The 26,324-nt window shown below is 35.9% G+C and overlaps 1 protein-coding gene across 4 annotated transcripts in view; it reads right to left on the bottom strand.

Annotated features, from left to right (window-relative positions):
• The window catches only part of LOC141449304 (uncharacterized), a 455,386-nt gene that overhangs the window by 221,355 nt on the left and 207,707 nt on the right, over positions 1–26,324 (bottom strand). For all 4 annotated transcript variants that reach the window (XM_074118586.1, XM_074118587.1, XM_074118588.1 and 1 more), the window contains one exon: positions 11,920–12,027. In XM_074118586.1, the coding sequence (XP_073974687.1) occupies positions 11,920–12,027 (108 nt within the window). The remainder of the gene's footprint in view (positions 1–11,919; positions 12,028–26,324) is intronic.

The following is a 26,324-nucleotide window of genomic DNA, read 5'->3' as shown; positions in this document are numbered from 1 at the left end:
CGAGAAATACTAGTGATAATAATAAAGACATAAATAGGCGGAAATGACCGTAGGCGTTGATGCGCCGGAAAAAAAAAAAGACATAAAATTATGAACACAGCCGTTCCAATTGTCTTAGAGGGTTGTCTTCTAGATTGTGCTGCGAGTCTATCAAAATCTGCTCATACATAATTTCTTCGCGGTTAATCTGCACTGAACTAACTGGAAACTTTTCAAACGGATTGCGGAAGGCAACTTTGAAAGATTTTGGAGTGGCTACAATTCAACCTCATGGAGGCAGGTTAAAATTCCATAGCTGCAATCCGTCACTTATATTACGTCACTCAAATTATACCCTACACGTTTAAGCACCGACTAAACATTAAAAACTCATTTGAAAATTCCTGATCGCAAAGTGGTTTTCTTCATTTCTTTTATAGCCAACATCTCAGTGAGGGTTGGGATAAGAAACTCGCCCGAGAATGGAATAACAAATTAAAAAACCAAATCCAGCTATTACCAAAAAAGTAGTGGTTTTATTTAGTGATTGTTAATTTTGCTTGGTGATGGGAGAGCGTTAGTGAGTTAGTGAGTAAGATAGTTGGGAGCAGTGGAGAGTAATTGGTACAAAGGGCGGGTGCCTGGAGAAAGGTATACCATTCTCATTGCGCCAGCATGAACTGAGGGTACCTGAACCTCCATCTCTAACGAACTTCTCTTCTTTTTTTTTAATTAGTCTCGGAGCTAATTACTTGGCTGGGCAGCCAGCACCGCCAGGATCTCTTTGTGAAGAAGCACAATCGGCGGACGGGATGTAGAGGCATTAGCGGCAATACCCTCCGTCCAGCATGTATAACCTTTTCCAACCCTACTGTTGCCCTAACAGAGAGATTTAACCCATCTGTATTTACTCAACCGGCCTTCTATATCACTAATATAAACTACAATAACTTTCTAAATCCAGCACCTAAACCCAATACTCCTTTTTTAATTTGCGCACAATTTTGGACTTAAAATTATCAATTTGTAACAAAAATTATTCGATTGCTTTAACATTAATATACGAGTATTGTTACAAATTAATAAATGCAAAAAAGTTTATTGAAATTTTGTTACATAGAACCTACACCGATAATTTAAGAATCTCACAACAACTCACCGATAGTAGCTTACTAGTCTTGTAATTTCTAAATGCTTAAAGCGCTGCCTCTGAATAACAGCATACTCCACATCTGTTTACAGGTTCATCAGGAGAAAGGGATGTTACAAAACAGATTTATCTCATTGCTGGTCAAAGATGCCAAGAGGTTTATGGCCAAGGAAGGGTTTTCAGATGTGTGCAAGTCTCAAAATTTCTTAAAAACTAAAAATCACAGGAAGTTGGAACTTTATGTTTAGGCTGGGGCCCCTCGAGGGTAACTGCTAGTAAAAAAAACCCCTTAATCGAAAGTACGATTTTATTTCAGTGCTTTTTCGAGATTTTATCGAAAATGGTTTCAGCGGTTCTCTCTAAACAGCGTTCACACATTCTCACTCATGATGATTCTACAACTTTTATTGGAGACATTTACCCCCAAGTAAATTCGATAAATAGCACTTCTGGGATCTGGGGATTCTTAGACTTGCTCCTAATAGACCATTTCCACAATGTGGGATTTTGCGAGTTTTATATTGTAAAGGCTAGGTAAATGTATCGATGAAATTGTCAAAATTTTTAAAAGTACCATAAATACCATTAAAAAAAGTTCAATTCGCGGTAAAAATAAATATCAATTGTCCTGGTCCTCTTAAAAATTGCAATGCGTATAATGTAAATATTTAAATGTAAGTAAATTAGTGCCTATTTTACAGATGGGCTTCACGTCCAACTACCGATTCATTTAAAATTTTATTTAAATGTAACGTTAACAATAATTCATTCTATAATATTATTACTGCGGCATCTGTGAGCAGGTTGGCCTCCAACTTAAAAACACCGATCAAGCCATTAGCCTTGATCTGGAATGAGACAGTGAAGAAAGCCTAGAACAAAATATTGCTGATTGTAGACTTCCAAGCCTCAAACTATTAACATTTAGCATTGAAATAGCGAGGATTCAGAATGAAAAAAACAACAACTCCGTCTTTACGCCAACGTTTCCACAAATTTATTGTCTTCTTCAAGGTGTTTATTTTATTTTGACCAAATCATCGCTATTTCTATCTTAAATATTAATAGTTTACGGTCACTAACAGCTAATACCAATTCATAATAATATTAAATTTACAGAGGTTTAAAGCTGGGTATTTCTTTTGATAAAACTGTAATTTTGTATTGCACAGTATGCACAGCACTGCCTTCTTCCAATCTCTTTCTTCTGTAAATCTTATTCAAATTTCAGCACTTAACGTTTTCAGTTTTTTATGATAACAAAACAGTTTCAGCAATAGCTGAAGGACAGAGAAATTATTGTTGCCTTTGTAACAACTCATATTGCAGCTACGTTCAATATTCAATTAATTTATCAAAAGTTAAAAAATCTTTCAGTTATCCATTTGTTTTGAGTTTTTTTTATTTAGTTTCGTTGTATGTTTTGTATTTTCAATGTTTACTCTCTCACTCCAATTTAGGGCTTCGAGTATCCTTATTCATCAATGTTTCGAAGTAATTAATTTCTATTCGTTTTTCAAACAAGTTGTGAACTCTTTTGTTAAATTTTATAAACAGAAATGCAGTATAATTTAATCGAATAGCAAAATTTCGTTTCTAATTTTATTGAGCAATGGTAAAGCTCCGTAAAAACATTAAATTTATTTAACTAATACCTATCTCTAGATGCTTTGCTTTGCTATAATCACTATCACCGTTTGACGCTGCTAAATGTAAACTTGCTGCCAGCTGTATGAAACCCCTAAAGTATTCCCAAATTCCAAAGAAATTTCACAAAAACAATTGAGATGTTTAATTAGGTTAGTCGAAAAACGACGACGTCACTCAGCTACAATTTAATATTTAATAACACTTCACCAGAGTAATTTTTTTAATCAATATCGTCAAAAATTTCTGCAAATATGAAAGGTCATTTCATATTGCCGATGAATTTACGAATTCTATACAGGGTGTCCCAAGCTATATGGATAACGACTTTTTCTCGGAAACTAAGATAGCTAGAAAAAAACTAAAAAATACGTGTTTCCTTAGTTTTTTGTTGGGAATCCAAATTTACTTTGTGAATTTTTTTCGGTGCCTCCAGAAGCGAGATACAGGCACCAACTTCATTTTTTCAAATGGGAAGGTGTGATTTTTATTTCAGAAATAGATTCCTCTATTTTTTTAAAGAAAAATTTACTTGAACGGTTTTTTTTCTGTGAGCGATATTTTACAAGTTATGAATGAAAACATGATTCTTATAAGAAATTTCAAAATGATAATATTATAACGGTTTTTCGATTGAATAAGAAGAAAAGTACTATTTTATTATAAATTTTACTCCTCATTAATATTACAGATCATGCTCGAAATGGCCTCCACCATTAGAGATGCATAGACATGCTCTTTCCTGCCAATTGTCCCTTACTGCCAAAGAAATAGATTCGGCTTTAACCGACTTACAGGTATCTATTATTCTCTGCTTTAGTTCATCTACAGATGCAATTCCGGCTTGATTCTGATGCACCTAGATTTAGAAATGCTTTTAGGTAAGCAGAAATAAGGAAAGAAAGAAAAAAGTTATGAATAATCACCTTGTTTTTCAGGGATACCCAAAGGAAATAGTCCATAGGTGTCAAATCCGGTGAGAGATGTATCACTGAATCGCCCCCCCCCCCCCGAGTCGATATAATCACGCCCATCAAATTGTCTATCGAAAAATCTCTTTACATGCCTGGTGCTGTGTATCGACACAGGGGGCGATTCAGTGGCGCACCTCTCTCACCGGATTTGACACCTATGGACTATTTCCTTTGGGTATCCCTGAAAAACAAGGTGATTATTCATAACTTTTTTCTTTCTTTCCTTATTTCTGCTTACCTAAAAGCATTTCTAAATCTAGGTGCATCAGAATCAAGCCGGAATTGCATCTGTAGATGAACTAAAGCAGAGAATAATAGATACCTGTAAGTCGGTTAAAGCCGAATCTATTTCTTTGGCAGTAAGGGACAATTGGCAGGAAAGAGCATGTCTATGCATCTCTAATGGTGGAGGCCATTTCGAGCATGATCTGTAATATTAATGAGGAGTAAAATTTATAATAAAATAGTACTTTTCTTCTTATTTAATCAAAAAACCGTTAATATATTATCATTTTGACGTTTATAATAAGAATCATGTTTTCATTAATAACTTGTAAAATATCGCTCACAGAAAAAAAGTAAATTTTTCTTTAAAAAAATAGAGGAATCTATTTCTGAAATAAAAACTGCACCTTCCCATTTGAAAAAATGAAGTTGGTACCTGTATCTCGCTTCTGGAAGCACCGAAAAAAATTTACAAAGTAAATCTGGATTTCTATCAAAAAACTAAGGGAACACGTATTTTTTAGTTTTTTTCTAGCTATCTTAGTTTCCGAGAAAAAGTCGTTATCCATATAGCTTGGGACACCCTGTAGATGAAGTAAAAGGTGAGAAAAAAACTAAGTATACATACTAATGAAATAATAATTTATATGTAACAAACCTCAGTAAAATAATTTAAAAAAAACGATGTAAAGAAAGAGATTAACGCTAGGCTCACTTGGAACCCATTGTCAATTGTGAATCCTTTTTTAAAATTAGTATTTATTACTGAAGCATGTTTCATACCGTATTTAACTGGGGTTGTCTTCTGCATTCATAACGACTTTTTACGAGGAAAGGCCCGGGTGTCACGAAATCACTGCCCTCGCATGTATATAATACATATATATGGCGCTAAATATCCCCCAATTCGTGTTGAATACGAATGTAAAAAATAAAAATATGTTTGTTGCACATCTGTTCTATTTTTTTTATTAAAATCTTTTAATAACAAGCTGTTTTATTAAATACAAAAGTTTTTATTTAAATTGGTAACTGGAAGTATTGCTGTGGGGCCTTTCTCGACGTGGCTCAGGCCTTTGATCGAGTCTGGCGACCAGGACTATTGTGGAAGTTAAAGAGAGCCCTTCCATCAACTTATTACTTAATTAAACTTTCATTCCTTACCGACCGCTTCTTTAAAGATAAGTTGTGGATCTGCCTCTTCCGACTACTCTCTGTTCAGGGGCTGGTGTACCTCAAGGTAGTATTCTCGGACCGCTTCTCTATACTGTGTACACATCTGACCTACCAACTGACTCAAACACACTGCTCTGCACTTACGCTAACGATACTGCTATTCTCTCTTCTAACTCAGACGCCAATACCGCTTCCTCTCATCTACAATCTCATCTACACAAACTAGAACCCTGGGACAAAAAATGGAGAGTCAAATTCAATACTCAAAAGTGCGAACAGATAACTTTTACTCTGCGTCGTAATTCTTGTCCTCATATAAATTTTAACTCAATTCCTCTTCCTTCTCTGCTAATTTAGTTCGCTACCTTGGGATGTACATCGACAAAAGATTAACGTGGAATCCGCACAATAAACTGAAAAGATTTGAACTCAACCGACGAAACAAATTACTGTAACGACTAATTGGCAGGCAATCAAAGCTACCACTGGAACATAAACGACTAACATACAACAGTGTACTCAAACCGATGTGGACTTACAGACTTGAACTATGGGGTTCAGCCAAACTTTCCAATTCACAAAAGATCCAGTCCTTCCAATCAAAAATACTCCGTCAGATTACAAATTCTCCATTTTATGTCTCTAACTCTACCCTCCATAACGACCTCAAAATCTCATACGTTACTGACGAATCTAAATCTAAATATAGAAAATTCTTTGACTCTTTTCCATTCTGTTGTTCAAAATCTTGCCTCCACAACGATTCCAGATCGTCCTCCACGACGATTGAAACGCTGATGGCCTCTTGACCAGCTCCAGTAATGTAAGAAACTCCAGCGAGAGTGTTGCCGGTGGGCAGCTTCTCTCCTCAAGTTGATCCAGTCATGAAGTCTTCTTTTATCAAATTCACTAATTACATTTTATTCTTTTTGTAGATTGTGAGTAGCAAATAAATTTAAAAAAAATTTGTAACTAGAAGAGTAGATATCCTAGAAGAGTAGCTGAAGTGACGTGAGAGGAGTTAACACCCAGTAGAGATTCTCCTAACGCCGAGGAAATCGCGAGGTCAGCGCCGATTTAGGTTGTTGGGAAGAGATAAAAGCAGAGAGGCTTGAATTAAAGGACTGGGATAATCAGAGAGAGACCAGTATAAAATTTAGATAAAAAAAAGTTGAATATTTTTCAGTTATTCAATTCTAAAGAAAATTCTACGATTTTGTATTTTTATTCAACATTTTCATTAGTGTGAAAAGTATTTTCAAAATACCGGCCATGGTACAATTTAAATTATCAAGACTGGGCCTGAAGAACACAACAGTATGCCTAAAGTTTACCATCTGTAGGTGTCACCAACCTAACGATACTTTTTTTGGCATTGATCTGTAGTACAGAAATTGTTTATTTGTTTTTAGGTTAGGACCCACATACCCGCATTGAGGGTGTCAATGGTTCATGATGACATTCAGTTGCTAAGGAGAAAAGTAAGCTAAAAAAGATGTCGCTTCAAAAAATTATAAAAAGTTGTGTTCACGTTTGAATATAGAATGTCTAGCCAGTAAGTTAGTATGATGACGATGTTGACAAGTGAAGTACATGTCGGTGTTATTACTCGTACTTAAGGTATAGAAAGAGTGTACACTTGAAACATCACGGAAAACATAAATTCAAACTAAAAGATCTACAAAGTATACTTAATTAATGTTCTCTAAATATTTTAGCCTTTCTTTATTTCTTCTAAAGTAAAGAAATGCTGATGTTGACCTACCTTGTTCACACTGAATAAACACCGCGACAGAAATAAGGAAAAATAGTTTAAAAAGTTGGAGACGCTGCTCCCTCTACAGTTTCCTGTTTGAACATTAAATGTGTTTAATTGGCATGAAATACTGTCAACCTTGTGCTTTTTGGCGTCACAGTCCCGACTTCTCGTCCTACACATTTAACCTTCGCAGAAAACCTACTCTTTACATTGTCTCATCTTAACACTACTTGTAGAAATCTCCATGATGTTTTATCCTTCCGAGAAGGGTTTATTCAGGTTCAAAAGACGAACCTTTTGAAAGAAAAAAGAACGTTTTGAGGTTTCCTGAACACAAGAAATTCTGCTGAAGCTGGAGTCCTTCAGTGAAGCTTTCTAAAGGGAGCAAGCTTTGTGTATGGGAAGCATCAAGCACGGCAGAGCTGAGATGAATAAAACCATCGAAGAATATTGGCCACGATTTGTATCTAAAACGCCGCAGGATTTCTATCACTCAGCGCTGCATTCCAAATACGAGGTGTGGCTATTAAATAACGAGACTAATGCTGTTACAGAAAAACTATGCATACGCCAAATCCTAACGACCAACAGCTGTGCAGCTTAAAGCCTTCTCTTTCGATTGCAGCGTCTCACTTGTTTGTATCGAAATCTGTCTGGCCGGAACCGTCGTTTGTATAAGAGGTGTTAGTTTCGTTTTGCCGAAAACATGATACTACATGATAATTGTCGTGAAATTCCACATCAAAACTTGATAAAACCGATACTGAAACTTATCTTTTATTAAAAGAAGTTTATAGTGATGAATGTTAATCAAGTGCGCGAGTTTTTGAGTGGTTCAAGCGTTTCCAAGATGGCCGAGAAGACGTCGAAGATGATGACCTCCCAGGTCGCCCTTCCACGTCCAAAACGGATGAAAATATCGATTATAATTGATCAACATTACTGGAGGTGCTTGCTCAACTCCGTGAAAGATAAGGGAAAAAAACGACCCGATTTGTAGAAGGACAAGTCTCGGGGTTCTCCATCAAGACAACGCGCCGGCTCACACTGAATTTTCTGTCAAGGCGGTTCTAGCCAAGTACAACATCCCAGTTTTAGGCCAACTGCCTTATTCGCCTGACCTGGCCCCATGTGACTTTTATCTGTTCTCCAAAGTCAAATCTGCATTAAAAGGAACAAGATTTTAGTCCGTCGAAGCTGTAAAAGAAAAAGCGGTACGCGTCATGCAGGAGCTCACAGAAAAATGCTTCCAGCACCGTTTCGAACAATGGTAAATTCGCATGGAGCGTTGTAGGGATAGGGGAGGGGTGTATATTGAAGGAGATCATAACTAAATATGTTTAAATTTAAAATAAAATGTTTTACAGCAATAGTCTCGTCCTACAGAAATCGTGTGCAAATTATTCCTAGCCCAAGCTACTAAATACAAATTACTAAAAGTTTAAAGCATAGCTATTTTTTTTTCTTGTACTTTATATTCCGAACAAGCAAATATTGCTGAGTAACTCTACTTTCCCCAGTCGCAATCCAGTAAATTCCTTTAGCCTTCTTTGCGTTAGGATTTGATTGAACCAAAAGAACAGATTTGGATTTCTTATTAGTAACAAACAGAAGAATGGTAGCTGTGTTCGTCCCATTCTTAGCCTAGCAAATAAAATAAGATAATATTTAGTGATGGAAGATCACAAAATTTATCTTAACGGATACATTACGGAGGAACGCAGGCGACATCTAGACGATCTAAAAATTCGGAGCTGCATAAAAGTTTTACTTTCATGTTTGATAGCGTGACAATAGACGTCACAACGTTTAAAGCAAGCATGTATTCTCTCAACTTGTAATATGTATGTAACGAATATATATTTATAGAAAAAAAAGTGTACGTTTGTATGTGAGACAGATGGATAATGTACATAAAGTGCAATTAGTACGTAGTCTTGGTGGTTAGGGCGGGCACTGAACACGCAAGTGCTGGGCCACGGACTCGTACCTTGGTACAGCCCATCTCCGCTTTCCAACTTTGAACTTAGTTATTATTCTTAGAGAAAAACGGAACAAGACCTAAACTGCCTTTATAAGTACAAACTGAAACTTAGGGGACATATTTATTCTTTACTTATTGCGGTCTTTTAAATTGTTCACTTTTTTCTCAGAAAATGGTTCGTAAGATTTTAATTGTAGCTTCATCGTTTACATTTTGAAAATTAGCCAAAAAAGTATTATTTTCTGAAGCTATTGTTAGGTTTTTTTTAAATTTATTTATTTTGTAATTTACAATCTGTATAAATATATGCAATAAGTAAATAGGATGTAAATAAGATGAACTGGTGCGGGAAGAGCAGGAGGAGAGAAGCTACCCAGCGGTAGCACTCTCTAGATGAGATAGGGGAATGTGAGGAGGAGAATATGAGTAGCAGAGAGTAGAGATTTAGTTCTTTAGACTGTAAGGAATTCGCGGGGCCACTGGTGATTCAGTCGGCGAGGAGTATTAGGGATGTCAGAAGAAGCGAGAGACAGTACAAGAGGATTAGAGCTAGTCGAGAGAGTAGTATGGAACTTGGCGAGTTGGTCTATGAAGGGAATGTTGAGGTCGTGGTGAAGAGTGAGGTTAGTCACGTAGAAAGGAGCGTCAGCTTCAGCTACCTGTCGGAGGAGTTTTGACTGAAATGTTTGTACTGTCCGTATGTTTGTAGGTTTGGTTGAACCCCACAGCTCTAGTCCGTAAGCCCACATAGGATTGAGAATAGTACTATATATTAATCGTTTGAGTTCAATGGGTAATTTGGAGCGTCGTCCAAGAAGTCTGTAAAGTAGTGTCGCACGCCGAAGCTACTGTTAGTAAAACTTATTTTAGGGGTTGCAGAAGAAACTCTAACGGAAAAAATGAGCGTTAAATCTAAGTATGAGGTATTACCAACGATTCTGAAATCTTAATTAGAAAAAAACTTTTGTAACAACACCCTACTCTCTCTTTCTAGGATTCTCAAAGCATGGCTATACTGAATTCCATGGCAAATTATCTGCCAACTTTAACTCACTAATCCGTTACCAACCTTCCAGAATAATCTCAACCAACTCTCTTCGAAGACTTGAGCGCCGATGGTGCTTGAGATCTACTAATCGCTTAAAGTCAACCTCGAGATTAGAAAAGGGTCAGCTTTTCCTGTTCTGTTCTTTTTCTGTTGGCACCTTACCGAAATATTAAATTTGAACTGATTTCTCATGTTAAGATGGTCTTATACTCTCATAGACCAATTTGTAAAAACGCAAAATGCAAAGTCTGCACGGTTACAATTCCTTTCTTTTAGTAGAAGTATGAGAAAGTAATTAACAGCAGTGACGCAGCAATGCGTGCGAGTTGCAAACATTTTTTCTTCTTTTGTTAACAGCCACAATTTCCGGTACAACTATTGATCTTGCAAAGTTTTATATTTAGCACAGGTTGTCCATTAATTGTTTGTCACTTCTCTTAGTTTTGTTAACTGATAGGTAAAGTTTGAAGAGAATACGAAGAGATAAGAAAATGAAAAGGATACGAACTTTAACAACAAAAGAAATATAAAGACTTTTATCAATTTGTACTGAACAATGGAACTAACAACAAAGACTTTATACAAGAGATCGTTTACATAGTAACAGGTTTTGGAAGAGGTTAAGGGAAAAGAAACCACGTGCCAACAAAGATGCACAGTAAAAGTGAAGTTACAGGCCTAGTAACTTGTACAGTTTACCTCAATCCTTTTACCTTAAATTATATCAATTTGGGGAAAATATGACAAAAATTAAAAAGAAAACTATGTCATATAGTCTGTATTGACAAAAAAAATAATTAGGTTCTTGTGAAGGTTCTATTCATTAAAACAATTCGTCTAGAACTGGATAAGAATTTAAATAAAAAAACAGAATATACAGTCGAGCTCCCATAAAGGGCACTCTCACTAGCGGCCACCTCCATTTACGGAAAGTTTTTGGATTTCCCCGTTTTACCCCTATACACTTTCTATATAAAAGAACCTCCGTCTAACGGACACTACATAGCGACCGCGGGCATTGATTTTGGGGAACAGATTATATGTTTCACCTCCCACCAACGACCACCTTATTATTAAAAGTTCGTTTGACGCGGTGATAAAAATAATTATCCCCTCGCAAGTTTTTTTTTTTTCTTCTGGTTTTTCCTAAAATTTCTTATATAAGCTCATACATCTTGTATCATTTTAATCATTTTTCAATATTACTTTGGACGAACAATATTATTTTTTCCGATGTGTCTTCAAACGAAAGTAGTGTTAACTCTAGAAGACAAAATAAATGTGTTGGAAGATTTTGCTAAACCAAATCGGAGAATTAAGAAAAATTTAATGTATATCATATAGCTAAATAATTATGCAATTATGTACGTTTTTAAATCTATTAATAATAAACAATTTCTAAATAGATGTTTCGAAAAAACCCCATATTTTTTCGTTATGAAACTTGCCGACTCTCCTTCTAACGACCACCTCCAAACAACTTTGCTTTACCCCGCCCAGTGGCCGTTATTGAAAGGTTCCACTGTACATACAACAATTTTAAGTTTTATAAAATTTCATAATTAAGCCTGAAATGTTAGGAAAAATGTTTAAAATTAGTTAAAAAGAGAAACAATTTCACGACCGTTGACTCCAAGTCGTTATTAAGCAAACTAACTAGTGAGAAGTATAACTACTATTTAGTTGGGGCAAGGTGAGTGCCCAGTAAAACATGTAACTCCGCCCACTGATATTGTCATTATCATTGTACACGATAAATACCGGATTTTAGTAAAACTAGCAGTCTCACTAAATCCACTAAGTCAATTTAAACATGACAATGTAAACATTTAATAACCTCTAGGAAAAGAGGATAAATGTGAAGAACACACATTAATCTTGACACAATAGAAGCTGCATGTTGGTGACAGACCGTACCTATCGTGAAATCACTTCTATTTTTCTTATCTTAATACAAAAAAAAACCCAGGTACTTACCTAAGGTTTGTCCAAGCACTGTCCTACCATCTTCACCGAGGCAGGCACCACGAGCATCGAACGGATTTGTGAATTGTACGAAGGCGTACCCTTTGTGCATAGAAATACCTAAAACAGTGAATGACAATTTAATTGATTTAACACAGCTAGTCAGCTTTTAAGATACAGAAAAGAATGAAAATAATTTTGATTCTGTACATTGGAAATACCGTCAAAAAACATTCCTAGAAAAGGATATTTTAGGAGCATATTATTTTTCTCTTTTTATGATTTGAATTCTATTTTAGTTTGAGTAGCCCTTGATATATCGTTTATATGTAAATGGCAAACATTTCGCAAGATATTACCCGCTCCGGCTATTGTGACATGTTACGAACTTAGGAGCTGCGCAGAGTTAGGTTATATTCTTCTAGGTATGCAGAAGTTATACTCTTGTAGAGTTAAAACTCGTAGGTCCCCAGTCTGAAAATCATGCTTCCAGAACTTTTTGTACTGAGAGCCTGCTGAGAGGTTGTCGAGCACGCTGCATTGGTCAAAATAATACGAGGGTCGTTGGAAAAGTCCGTGCAAAGTCAGAGAGATAGCACCACTGGCGCGTATCGAGGTTATGTTTAGTTAGTAGCATCTCTTGGAAGAACACTCACCAAGTTTCAGCCAGATCGGTCTATTTCTTTGTGTTTGGCATTCGTTTGAATCGAGCAAGTCGAGTGATTTTCAAAAAATGGACGAAAAAGAATTTCGTGTGTTGATTAAACACTACTTTATGGAAGGCAAAACGCCTCAGGAGACTAAAGAGAAGCTTGATAAACATTATGGTGACTCTGCACCTTCGATTAGAACAGTTTATAAGTGGTTTCAAAATTTTCGGAGTGTGCCATATGGGCACAAGTGACGCTGAACGTTCTGGACGCCCTGTTGAGGTTACTACTCCAGAAATCATTGATAAAATCCATGATATGATGATGGATGACAGAAGAGTGAAGGTGCGTGAGATTGCTAGTTCTGTGGGCATCTCGAATGAACGGGTACATAATATTTTGCATCAACATTTGGACATAACAAAGCTATCCGCAAGATGGGTGCCGCGATTGCTCACGCTTGACCAAAAAGGAAATCGTGTGAAGTGTTGCAGGGACGGTTTGCAGCTGTTCCAGAAGAATCCGTAGGACTTTAAGCGTCGTTTCGTCACTGTGGATGAAACATGGATACATCACTACACTCCTGAGACCAAAGAACAATCTAAACAATGGGTTACCAAGGGGGAATCTGCGCCAAAAAAGGCGAAGACCGTTCCTTCGGCCGGAAAGATTATGGCGACTGTCTTTTGGGATTCGCAAGGAATAATCCTCATCGACTATCTGGAAAAGGGTAAAACTATTACAGGTGCATATTATTCATCGTTATTGGACCGTTTGAAAACCGAGCTGCAAGAAAAACGCCCACGATTGGCCTACAAAAAAGTCCTTTTCCATCACGACAACGCACCAGCTCACACCTCAGCAGTTGTGGTCGCAAAATTAATGGAAATAGGGTTCCAACTCGTTTCCCATCCCCCCTATTCTCCAGACTTGGCTCCCTCGGACTACTATTTCTTCCCCATTATGAAGAAATGGCTGGCGGGAAAAAGATTTTATTCAAACGAGGAGGTGATTGCAGAAACGAATGGCTATTTTTCGGACTTGGACAAATCCTATTATTCGGAAGGGATCAACAAACTAGAACAGCGTTGGACGAAGTGTAAAAGCCTAAAAGGAGACTATGTTGAAAAATAAAAAACGTTTACCCCAAAAAATTAAGTAGTTTTTATTTTTGCACGGACTTTTTAAACGACCCTCGTACAACCCTATTGTGAAGTCCAGGTGTCTGTTCCCAAGAAAATTCTTCTATCCATGGCACCTGGAGTTTCCAGCGAGGAAGTTACTGAGTTTAACATGAGTTTTCACGAGTTCCTGCTAGTGAACGAAAAACGGTATCTCAACCAGTCTTAACCCAAAGTAGGCCGTACCAAGTGCTCTCGTTTCTACTGATTCTGGCTTTATGACTCTAATAAAGAACAATAGGTCAGAAGACATTTCCAAAGGCTATCGCAGATGGGACCAGTCCCTGTGGTGTCTGTAACCGGAGAGAAGAGAAAAAGTCACTAAAACCCTGGCTAATTTTGCGTTGTGAGATATGAGGAACTAAGGTACCCAAAATGATAATTCGCCAAAGCGGCTGATGGGAAACCTTGTAACTTGCAAAAGGGCGAGGTTTATCACACTAGAATCACAAAGGATACGTATATAAGCCTCTTTTCTTCACAGGGTAAGGAGATTAACCCAGTGCAAAGGTTCTCCTTTGCAGTCTGAGGAGGCAACTGCCCCTTGTCTGCCGGCGTTGCAATTGCTAGGAGGCTTGATGTACTAGACATTTCAAGGGGATTGTCAGTAAGCTGGCTGCAGTACCTGAGGGAACAGAACTTACCCCTTGACCAAATAAATAAAGATTAGCCAAATAAGGTTGAATTCGAACTTGATAAGAGCCAAATGATTTTGATTTTTGGTAGTTAAAGTAAGGATCAATTCCTCCCCTGTATTTCTGTCTCAGAATTTCTGCTGCGCCCAGGATTGGTATAATCCGCACACAATCAGAGATTCTAAGCCGCTCATCTTACGATCTAAACATAAGCAGAAGTAAATCTGCCTCTAAATTTAATAGTTGGGCATTAGGCACCACCTTAAAATATACGCAATTACTATTCACCCCTTAAGTTCATATCTGCCTATGGATTCAAAGCACTCGCACGTGTATTTCTACTTTTTTCCGGGTTTTGTCTCATACTTTATTCACATATTTTGTAAATAATTATATTAGAACATAATCTTAATTAATATTTTATGGTATTAACAAAGCTTTTAAGACCATTTTCCTCCATAATTATCTGTAATTCTCTACAATGCCTGAGTAATCGCTGGCATGTATTTAACTGCGTTTTAACTAAAATTAGCCAAAGATATTCTGTTGGCTCTCTCTCTTTTAAAGCTTAGCGCATTTAAGTAGGACAAGGATGGCAGTATTTAAAATTAATAATAATAATATTCGTCAGGGAAGGGATTAGCTATGAGGTTAGCATACTGGACTCCCACGCGGAGGTCCCGGGTTCGAATCCAGCAGCTGACCCTTAGATTTTCTCTTCCTAGGAGCTTCTTACAGCTCACTGTCCGGTGATGGACAGTGTTGTCTGTGACGAGAGAACACTGTCCGGAGGCCGGCAGTGCACTGGAAAAAGCTCCGGGCGCTAATAACCTCAGCTGTTGATGCAAAAAAAAAAAAAAAATATTCGACTATGTCAATCACAAATTATTAAAGATGGCACCGTGTAAGGAGAAAAAGTTCTAGTTTTTTTTAAAAAAAAAATAATTTATATGATCTGAAACTTATTTAATGAAATATAGAAAATATGTTTTTTGTTCACTATAATCAATATTTTTAAGCGTAAAATTAATGATAAGTACTGAGGTGGTAACACTGTAAAAAAAAAATGGAAAATGAGAGGTAGAAAAAATTAAAGTGGGATGGAGTGACAATGCGCCATTGGTAGGGCGGCAAACAGCCGTCTGAGAGGCTTTGTCTGTTTGTGTAATGCATTAAACAAATTAATTACAAACAGGGCCCTCATCACGTGATTAGCCGTAATCTATGCTAATATATACGGTCATGAGGTGGATATGGACAGGGTGTAATGGTGGCACACGGCTGTACTCGGTGAGTTACGGGCCACACTCACCACTGCTGACCTCATACATCACAACACACACCATCGCCAGCTGTTCTCGTTCAAGTAACACCACCACTTGCATTTCTCCCAAAACGGCGGCGGCGTCCAAAAATCTAAACGTTACTCACACTTTTTAGTTTTTTTTATTTTAACCAAAAAATTCAAATCACACCTTTCCCAGTGTTTAATTAAAAAAGAAAATTATTATGGTTCGACTGCAATGGTCATTAGCCCGTATCAGTAATGATGACCTCCCTGATCAGGATTACATTAAATAACTCGCGGGCATTCATTACGACTTCTCTAGCAATTCGAAGGAACTCAAAAATAGAAGCTGTCTATCTTTAAATGTGTTCCTTACAACTACTCGATTGTTTCTATATATCTGTGGCGTAATCATCTAATCTGGACCCAGAAGACCCAAGCATCATCTCCAAGCTTCCATCGGGAGTTTTGTATTTCTATCGCCTTTATTCCCCACCTATTGATGAGCTTAGCCCAAATTCTACCACAACGAACCTTTCTCTAAACGTAATCTCTCAATCCAAAAGACGGACGTAAATGGACAGGTGTCAAAAGCTTCTACTGCCTTCTGCTGTTTTCTACCGTCAAAAGCAACTCTAAGAGAAAACAAAAAAGAAACAGAAGTTGTCCTTTTTTCAAATTACAAATGTCTTCTTAAACCATAGCACCCCAGAGGCTCAGATTTAACCAGGAGTCTGAAAGCCACCTAAAGAACTGTATTATTCATCTTTATCAGTTTTCCCTTTGTTTATGTTTTAACAATTAGAGAGTGCGACGCGGAGGTACTAACTCATACATGACGCTCTGATAAAGTACACATCCACAAATGGCCTTCCTTAACAACACATTTATGCCTAATTATTCTTTAATGTGTGTAGGATGGTCTTAAGATCATTGCACTTCGGACACCGCCTTTGTTTTTTCAAAGTAGAGTGATTACTGATAATGAGTATATTAGGAGATGAATTATGGATTGGTATTTCATATGTCGATAGATAGACAAATCGGCAACGAAAGGAATATTGAGATCATTATGGAGGGTGAGATTGGAGAATATATGATTGGTCAGTTATCAGCTAGAATTTTGATTTGGATGACTGGAGGCGACAAGAATTTGAAGACTTGGATGTGCCCCATCGTTCAGCACCGAAAGTCCAAATAGGTCGCATAATTTTTAAATGAATCAGTCTTTAGCCTTGTACTGTTAATACGAAACGATTTATTGGTAAAGATGGAAGTAGCGTCAAGGTCTTTTAAGTTGGTTCTAAGATTCCACGTAAGTTCACTTTCTAAGTATACACTCCGGCATCGTACTTTGCCTGCATAAGGGGTAGAGATTTGATTGCAGTTCTCTCCTTAATGTAAAACAGAGGTCACCAAAATGGTCTATATAGATCCCTAGGGGTCTGTTTAACAAAAGTGGGGGTCGATCTGAATCAGGGGGGGCGAAGGAAAAACAATTTCGAACCCAATATAGCGAACCTTGCAAAGAAACACCAGGCATACTCATCTCATTAAATAAGAAGCAATACTGTAGTTACTTTACTTATTATTTTTACTTATTTATAATTATTTATTATTTAATAAATATTAGGTATTTAAATTCCAACATTAAGATATTTTTCATGAAACTATTGTTTCAAAATGTAAAATTACTTTAATACACATTTAAAATCATAAAATAAATGTACAAACACAGAGCCTAATAGATAGTTTTATTTTAATTAACTGAAAATTCTTTTTATGGGGGTCGATGGAGCTTTCAAAAAATTATATAGGGGTCCATGATCAAAAAAGTTTGGCGACCCCTGTTGTAAAAGATACTATTTGCTTTTGGTTAAATTTTACTTAATTTTCCATTTTTGGAACCGTGTCAGTACCTATGATAATGTAACCTCTTCTAGCAACACCCGGATCGCTGTTACAAGACAGAATTGCAGAATTATCAGCAAAGGAGCACGGAACTGGTGACAGTGTGAGCATCAGCTGTGTTTAGAGTGGTCCCAAGGATACTTCCCCAGAAAAACTCCAACTTCTTCAGATTGGATGATTGGATTGGATGGGAAGGATGCTAGGATAAATTGATAACTGTTGAGGAGGTTATCTCAAGCATTAGTTAACGTTACCGGAATCCTAAATAGTAGTATTAGATAGACAACAACCCTTCCAGCTCATCCGTTCGTTGATTGCTGTAAATCTGACCATGTAAGAAGCTAGATGCACAAAGGTCAAAACAAAATAATAGCAATATAAACATTATTAAAACTGTCCGGTAGGACAGTTGTATAAGGGTTGATCGTCAAAAACTGCACGAAAAAGCGTAACGTTGAAAAACACCCAACTTTGACAATTTTTTCTCTTTTTCTACAAAAGATAAAATTCCCAAATTTTCTTTAAAATAAAGGGCAAACCCTCCTTTATAGCTGTAATTTTTTTGCAACAACCCAGATCTAATAGGTTTCGAGAAAAAAGTTGCCGAAAATGAGCAAAAACGGCTTTTTCAAAAAATTTTCTTGTTCTTGTTCTTCTTCTTCTTCTTGTTACCTTTTTTGTAAACAACGTAGCGCTTAAACGCGAGAACCGATTTTCATGAATGAGGTGACATTCGATTCGGAATTTTATGTAGATATGCCTTTTAGGGGTCTCGATCCTGTACATCGAATGGGAGAGGAGTTAGCCCCCTTTATGTAAGGCCCCCTCCAAAATTATTATTACTAATTACTCTGTAAATCTTGGCCCGATTCTGATAAAATTTGGTAGAATGATAGGGTTAGGGCTCCCCTACGTAACATTTAAGCGGCGATCAGCTCTTACACTTGTTAAGGGGAAGTATAGCAATCGTTGCAAATTATCGACACGTGAACCGATTTTCATGAATGAAGTGTCATTCGAATCGAAATTTTGTACAGATTTGTACTTTAAAAGTCTCGACGCTATGCCTCATAAGGAGGGAAGTACGCCCCACCCAAATAAGGCCCTTACTAAAACTATTATTACCAATATTTCTATAACGCTTAGTCCGATTTTGATAAAATTCAGCTCGAATAAGTGGTTAAAGCTCCTCTACGTTGCTGATGCTCTTGCACCTACTAAGAGGAAGTACTGCAATCGTTTAAATTATTAATGAGTGAACCGATTGAAATCAATGAATTGTCGTTAGATTAAAAAATCTTTGCCTCTTTGCCTAGAAGTACTGCAATCGCAGTTTATTTTTCTTACTCCTCTTAAAAGGAAGTACTGAAATCGCAGTTTAATTTTGCTATTTACGTAAAAATATCTATGTTATTCAAAACGCTTTTTTAAAAAAAGTTGTTATTGAGGATGGTTTGGGGGACCGCAACTATAATCATTCTTTAAAAAGATCTCTCCAGTGGTAGTTACGGTTCCGACTTACTACCTTATTAGGTTATAATGATAGAATTGCTTAATCCAAATTTAAAAAAATCTGTAAAGCAGATATGTAACTTTGCAAAATAGACAAAAAGGAAAATCTATCCAAAGGTACAAAAATCTCTTTAACAAAAACTTACAGTTTAAAATGTTAAGTATAAGGGTTGATTAAACGTCAAAAGTTACACAAATCAGCAAGCACCCAACATTTCATTAATTCTTCATTAATATTTAAGTAATTTTACTGCATTAATTTTCATTAATATTTTTTAGAATTTATTAGATGTCACAGACCCTTATGCTGGCCACTTCATTTATAATATTTTTTTGTTATAATTATGATAAATCACATATACGTACATGCATGTTAAAGTAGAAAAAGACAAAGTTAGAGTCGGCTACTGTCTTGAATTCGTCTTACCGAAATATTCGTGAGCACAAATAACACACAGTTAATTAACAAGTAGATTATTCAACAAAAATTATTCATTTCTCAATTGTAATTTAATTTAGTCCCCCTAATTTTACTTATAGTAAAATGCTGGAATAATTAGCTGTCCTAAAAATATGCATATCTTATTTACATATTACATTTTTTTTTATAAAAAAAAAGTTTTGAATTTTTTAGCCTCATAATTTTTTTTTATTTTTTATAACGTTTTTCTTTTTAACCTGTATTTAATAGTTTGATTATTATAAATAACTAGATATTACAGTCAATCTACAGTGCTACTTGAACAAATATTTTGTAGACGAAAATGGCCAGCATAAGGGTCTGTGACATCTAATAAATTCTAAAAAATATTAATGAAAATTAATGCAGTAAAATTACTTAAATATTAATGAAGAATTAATGAAATGTTGGGTGCTTGCTGATTTGTGTAACTTTTGACGTTTAATCAACCCTTATACTTAACATTTTAAACTGTAAGTTTTTGTTAAAGAGTTTTAAGAAGAATGAACCAATCACTGAGTCACCAGCATGGATTCTCACTTTTTATTTCGAATATAAACTTCAAGTTGGCCACGACGGACGATGTTTATGAATATAGAATGCCCTGCTTGGGTATGTACTGTTTTTGTTCGCTTGTTTCAGTTTCTTTCCGAAACGGGGCAATAAACGTTATTTAGAGGAGAGTCAAACAAAAAAATAAATGATAAACAACAGCTCGTGTACACGTTGTGAATATGCTAAATTCAAAATTAATCGTTTGAATCAACATCTAAAAACTTGTAGAACATCTAAAAATTCTATTTTTAAGAGTCATTACCAATTAATTAATTTTCCACTAATTTGTAATTTAAGTTGTATATTTAAATCCTATTCTATTCATTTCTCTGAAATAGCACTTTAGAGCGGTTCTTTAAATGAATTTCTTTCAAGAAATTTCAAATAAAAGTTATGGATAAAAAAGTATACAAATTAGTATGCCAAGTTTAAAAACTGTATGAGTATACAAAGTTTATAAGTTTTTTTTAATCGCAATTTTGAGGAGGGATGCCGTAATACTTGTTTTATATACTGCCGCCTTTTACCTAAACAGTCGAACTGTCGCTATCTAATTATGGAAATTTCTCTTGAAAGAAATTTAATTCTCTTTTAGCAATAAGAGAACTTATTAAGAAGAAGGTAACAAATAAAACAGGGATTCTAAGTAGTTGACAATAAAAAAATAAGAAATAGGTAGCTGTGGATGTTGCTAATGTAATTCAATGTCATGTTGAAAGTATACTTTTAAACGGTCAGTTTGGCTATGCTAATGTATAATTGCCAGGGAGGAAGCCACTGCCATCTGTGGCTCCGACTGTAAACACGATCCAGCTGCAACGTATCTTGCGGTTATTATCTACTTTTTCTTTTGCAAAAGAATTTATAGCCTCTTCCTGGCGAACCAACTATTATAATCGCTAAACCTTTTCCCTTTGGTACTAAATTGTTCTTTTCATGGCCCCCATAACATTTCCCGTCAGATTTCTTCCATTTAAGAATTTAAATCTGGATATTAATAAAATACATTTTCAGAGCAGCGAATTTCGATTAAAAAATTTACAGAAATAAACGTAACTATGATAACTTTTACTACAATAAAGCGCGCTTTATTTTACGGAATTTTTATTACAACACTATTAAAACGAAATGAAAATACAAAAAATAAAGAAAACTTTATAGCCAAAAGGCAATATACCGTATTTTCAAAAGCGAACCTCTCAGGAAAAGGAGCGATGGAGCATGTTAATATCTATATCTCCAGACTGATAACTCGCAGTGGATTTCTAAAATACTCAAGAATAGTACTAGCACTATCGGAGTCCTGCTAGTCTAATCGATAAACACTCTCATTGGGATAGCAGTTTGTGTCGATGGACATTATCTGAGTGTTATTTTTGTAAAGATATGTGCAACTTCATTTGTTGCCTTTGGGCCACAAAAAAACATCTAAGAACACCCACCAGATTTTCTCTCGTCGCAGTTTACGCCATCAAATTTTCTTGAAGCAAAACTATGGTGAAAAGAAAAATCACAAAACCAAAAACTTTATCCAATAAAATGCCACGTCTTTTTCTCAAATTGGTAATTTTAATGACACACTAACTGCATTTCAACCAATCTCGTCCCTCTCTTTACAAAACTCTTCAAGAAACATCTCCTAAAACGGGTGCATTGCCTCCTAGAATCACAGCAAGTACTTCCCTACCGTCAACCTTGATTTCACTCTATATTTCAGAAATAAAATCGCGTTGTGTCTGTAATCACGACTTTTCTCAGTGTTGCTAACATTTTTGCCGGTGTGGTTGGCACCCACTCCTAAACTTAAGAACACCCTACCAACTATTACACATTACCTAATCTTCCAATCGTATCTCTCCAAACATTTTCAGCGTAGTTTCTGAAATTAACTAGACTACTTCATTCCCAGTTCGTGCTGGTGTAACCCTGGTACAACCCTCTATGCTACATGATATGCACCATAATTTCATTTTACTTATGCCGATCACACAGCAGTACTTTTCGCTCATAAATACCCATTTCATATCAATCGCATTCTTCAATCCCGTATAGATTCCCTTGCGCATTGTCTAAAGAAGTAGAGAGTTAAAACAAATAAAACTGTATTTAACTCCTTAACAAAAACTTACAGTTTAAAAAGTTAAGTATAAGGGTTGATTAAACGCCAAAAGGTACACAAATCAGCAAGTACCCAACATTTCATTAATACTTCATTGATATTATTTAAGTAATTTTACTGCATTAATTTTCATTAATATTTTTTAAGAATTTATTAGATGTCACATACCCTAATGCTGGCCATTTTCATCTACAAAATATTTGTTCAAGTAGCACACCATTTAACTTAGATTGACTGTAATATCTATTTATCTATAATAATCAAACTATTAATCACTGGTGAAAAAGAAAACGTTATAAAAAATAAAAAAATATGAGGCTAAAAAATTCATAAACTTTTTTAAAAATTGCTTACACCAACATACATCAATGATTTTATTTATTTTTATTTTTAAATAAAAATCGTCGGTTTAAGTTCATTCTTCGATAAAGTAATTGTTATTTTATGAAGTAGTCAAACGTTTGTAATAATAGGTAATAATTATCTGGCTTTATCGCAAATAATATAGTTTTCTTCAATTACATTCTCAATCTAGGTGTTCTTCCCACAATGTTGTGTATATGTAATATAAAATAAATAAGATATGCATATTTTTAGGACAGCTAATTATTCCAGTATTTTACCATAAGTAAAATTAGGGGAACTAAATTAAATTACAATTGAGAAATGAATAAATAATGTTGAATAATCTACTTGTTATTAACTGTGTGTTATTTGTCCTCACGAATATTTCGGTAAGACGAATTCAAGACTGAAATATTGTTTTAAATCCTCCGTGATACAAATTTAAACAGTAACCGACTCTAACTTAGTCTTTTTCTAATTTAACATGCATGTATATGTGACAACTTCAGAATAAAGGGCACATTAAAGAGAAATCAGAAGAATAATTTGGAATAGAGTTAAAATAAAGTACCTATTTATACGAAGATATAATATACATTTTATCACAATTATAACTATTATGAATGAACTGGCCAGCATAAGGGTATGTGACATCTAATAAATTCTTAAAAAATAATGAAAATTAATGCGGTAAAATTACTTGAATAATATCAATGAAGTATTAATGAAATGTTGGGTACTTGCTGATTTGTGTACCTTTTGGCGTTTAATCAACCCTTATACTTATCTTTTTAAACTGTAAGTTTTTGTTAAGGAGATTTTTGTACCTTTTGGATAGATTTTCCTTTTTGTCTATTAGCAAAGTTACGTCTGCTTTACAGATTTTTTTAAAATTTGGAATAAGCTATTCTATCATTATAACCTGATAAGGTGTTAAATCGGAACCGTAACTACCACTGGAGAGATCTTTTTAAAGAATGGTTATAGTTGCCGTCCCCAAACCATCCTCAATAACCATTTTTTTGAGAAAGCGTTTTGAATAAAATAGGAAGGTATTTGTACGTAAATAGCAAAATTAAACTGCGATTTCAGTACTTCCTTTTAAGAGGAGCAAGAAAAATAAACTGCGATTACAGTACTTCTCCCTAAAAGGCAAAGATTTTGAATCGAACGACAATTCATTGATGTAAATCGGTTCACTCATTGATAATTTTAACGATTGCAGTACTGCCTCTTAGTAGGTGTAAGAGCATGATGGCACTTCACAGCCACGTAGAGAGCTTTAATCACTTCTTCGTGCTAAATTTTATCAAAATCGGACTAAGCTTTGTAGAAATATTGGTAATAATAGTTTTAGAAAGGGCCTTATTTGGGTGGGGCGTACTTCCCTCCTTATGAGGCATAGCGTCGAGACTTTTAAAGTACAAATCTGTACAAAATTTCGATTCGAATGACACTTCATTCATGAAAATCGGTTCACGTGTCGATAATTTGAAACGATTGCTATACTTCCCCTTAACAAGTGTAAGAGCAGATCGTCGCTTTATTTTTAGGTAGGGGAGCCCTAACCCTATCATCCTACCAAATTTTATCAAAATCGGGCCAAGATTTACAGAGTAATTAGTAATAATAATTTTGGAGGGGGCCTTACATAAAGGGGGCTAACTCCTCTCCCATTCGATGTTTACAAAAAAGGTAACAACAAGAAGAACAAGAACAAGAAGAAGAAGAAGAACAAGAACAAGAACATTTTTTGAAAAAGCCGTTTTTGCTCATTTTCGGCAACTTTTTTCTCGAAACCTATTAGATCTGGGTGGTTGCAAAAAAATTACAGTTATAAAGGAGGGTTTGGAGTAAGATTTAAAGAAAATTTGGGAATTTTCTCTTTTATAGAAAAAGAGAAAAAAATTGTCAAAGTTGGGTGTTTTTCAACGTTACGCTTTTTCGTGCAGTTTTTGACGATCAACCCTTATACAACTGTCCTACCGGACAGTTTTAAAAATAAACACCTGATGAATATATTAATAAAATAAATTTAATTTAAATGTATCGCAAACCTTCGACCGAATCTGGCACGAAGGTCTACTGTGGAAACTCAAACGCATCCTTCCTAGCACTTATTATCTCATACTCAGCTCTTATCTCTCTGACAGATTATTCCAAGTTCTTCAAGGCATTACTCACTCTTCCATTTATCCTGTCCTTGCTAGTGTGCCACAGGGAAGTGTCTTAGCTCCTCTTCTTTACACAATCTACACTGCCGACTTACCTTCTAACCTTAATACCTCTATTTACACCTTCGCTGACGACACTGCCATTCTCTCCACACACTCTGACCCTATCCTTGCAGTACGCTCACTACAGTCCTACCTTCACTCAATAGAACCTTGGTTAGAAAACTGGCGCATAAAAATTAACCCAACTAAGTCTAAATACATAGTCTTCACACTCAAACGTCAAACTCCACCACGTGTCTTCTTACATCATACACCTATCCCACCAGCCGACCATGTGCGGTACCTTGGAATGTACCTAGACAAGAGACTTACCTGGAACCCCCATACGAGACTTAAACGTACCCAACTAAACAAACGATACAAACTTCTATCCAGACTACTCGACAAACGCTCAAAACTCTCACTACAGAACAAACGACGACTTTATACAGCTCTTCTCACACCAATATGGACTTACGGACTCGAACTTTACGGAACAGCTAAAAAAATTCAACATCAATAGACTGCAAACACTCCAATCCAAAATTCTCCGCCGCATAGTAGACGCTCCATTCTACGTAAGCAACCACACAATACACACAGATCTCCAAATTCCACTCATCTCTGAACTTGCCAAAATTCGATATAAAAATTTTCACCAAAAACTCTCACTTCATCCCAACCCTTTAGCTGCAAACTTATCTTCAATTACGCTACCCTCCAATCCTCGAAGACGGCTGAGGCGCCGTTGGCCCCGTGACCAACTGGGTGACTAATGGCGGCCATCACTGGATGACCGTCATTCACGTCTGGCCACGCTATTTATTTACACTTATCGCATTTACTTATTGTACCCTTTAGGTACAGGTGTAAATTTCTTTAAAAGGAAAAAAAAAATTCATTAAACAAGGACACAACTTTTAACAATTTTAATTAATCCATTATAAATCTATTTATTCAAGGATACTGATGAAATGATTGGAACTATAACGGAATTTTATTTAAAAACAACAAAGGCAAACCGAAGTTAGCAGAATTACTTGCTTGTTGGGAGGAAGTTGAATGGACAGGAATGAAGAGCGGATATCTAGAAGCACTTGTTAGCCAGAGTAGCCGGAAGTGTCCAAGAAGAAGGAAACACCGCGTTATGCGAGAAGGCAGGTTACAGCTGAAAGAGTACATATGTAGTAGACATACATCGCAAAGTAGCCAACTAGCAACAAAAGTAATATGTACAAGAGTTAGTTTAATATTAATTATTCATATAGAGAATAGCAGTTATATGTTTACAGGGCGGCACTAATTTAGTACTGCCGAACCTTTCAGTAGCTAAATGGCTAGTTTAGTTGGGAGGATCTGGCCGCAGTTAGAGACTCACTGCCGGCGCCCACCCTCCAGGTCTAATTCTATTAACAAGACTACAGCATGCTGTAGCTAGTCGACCGCTGCATAAATTTGTACAACTCCTGCGTTTCACAGCATCCGATAGATTGTGGGGGGGCGAGGAAACCATGCTCCGTCTACTCACACAACTCAGACACCATC

The sequence above is a fragment of the Rhodnius prolixus genome, unplaced genomic scaffold (assembly GCF_049639745.1).
Source record: "Rhodnius prolixus isolate KJV_2025 unplaced genomic scaffold, Rpr scaffold_2, whole genome shotgun sequence".
In the NCBI taxonomy this organism is placed as follows: Eukaryota; Metazoa; Arthropoda; class Insecta; order Hemiptera; family Reduviidae; genus Rhodnius; species Rhodnius prolixus.
Note: the sequence above shows the minus strand (reverse complement) of the source record. Positions and strands in the feature narration are given on the sequence as shown.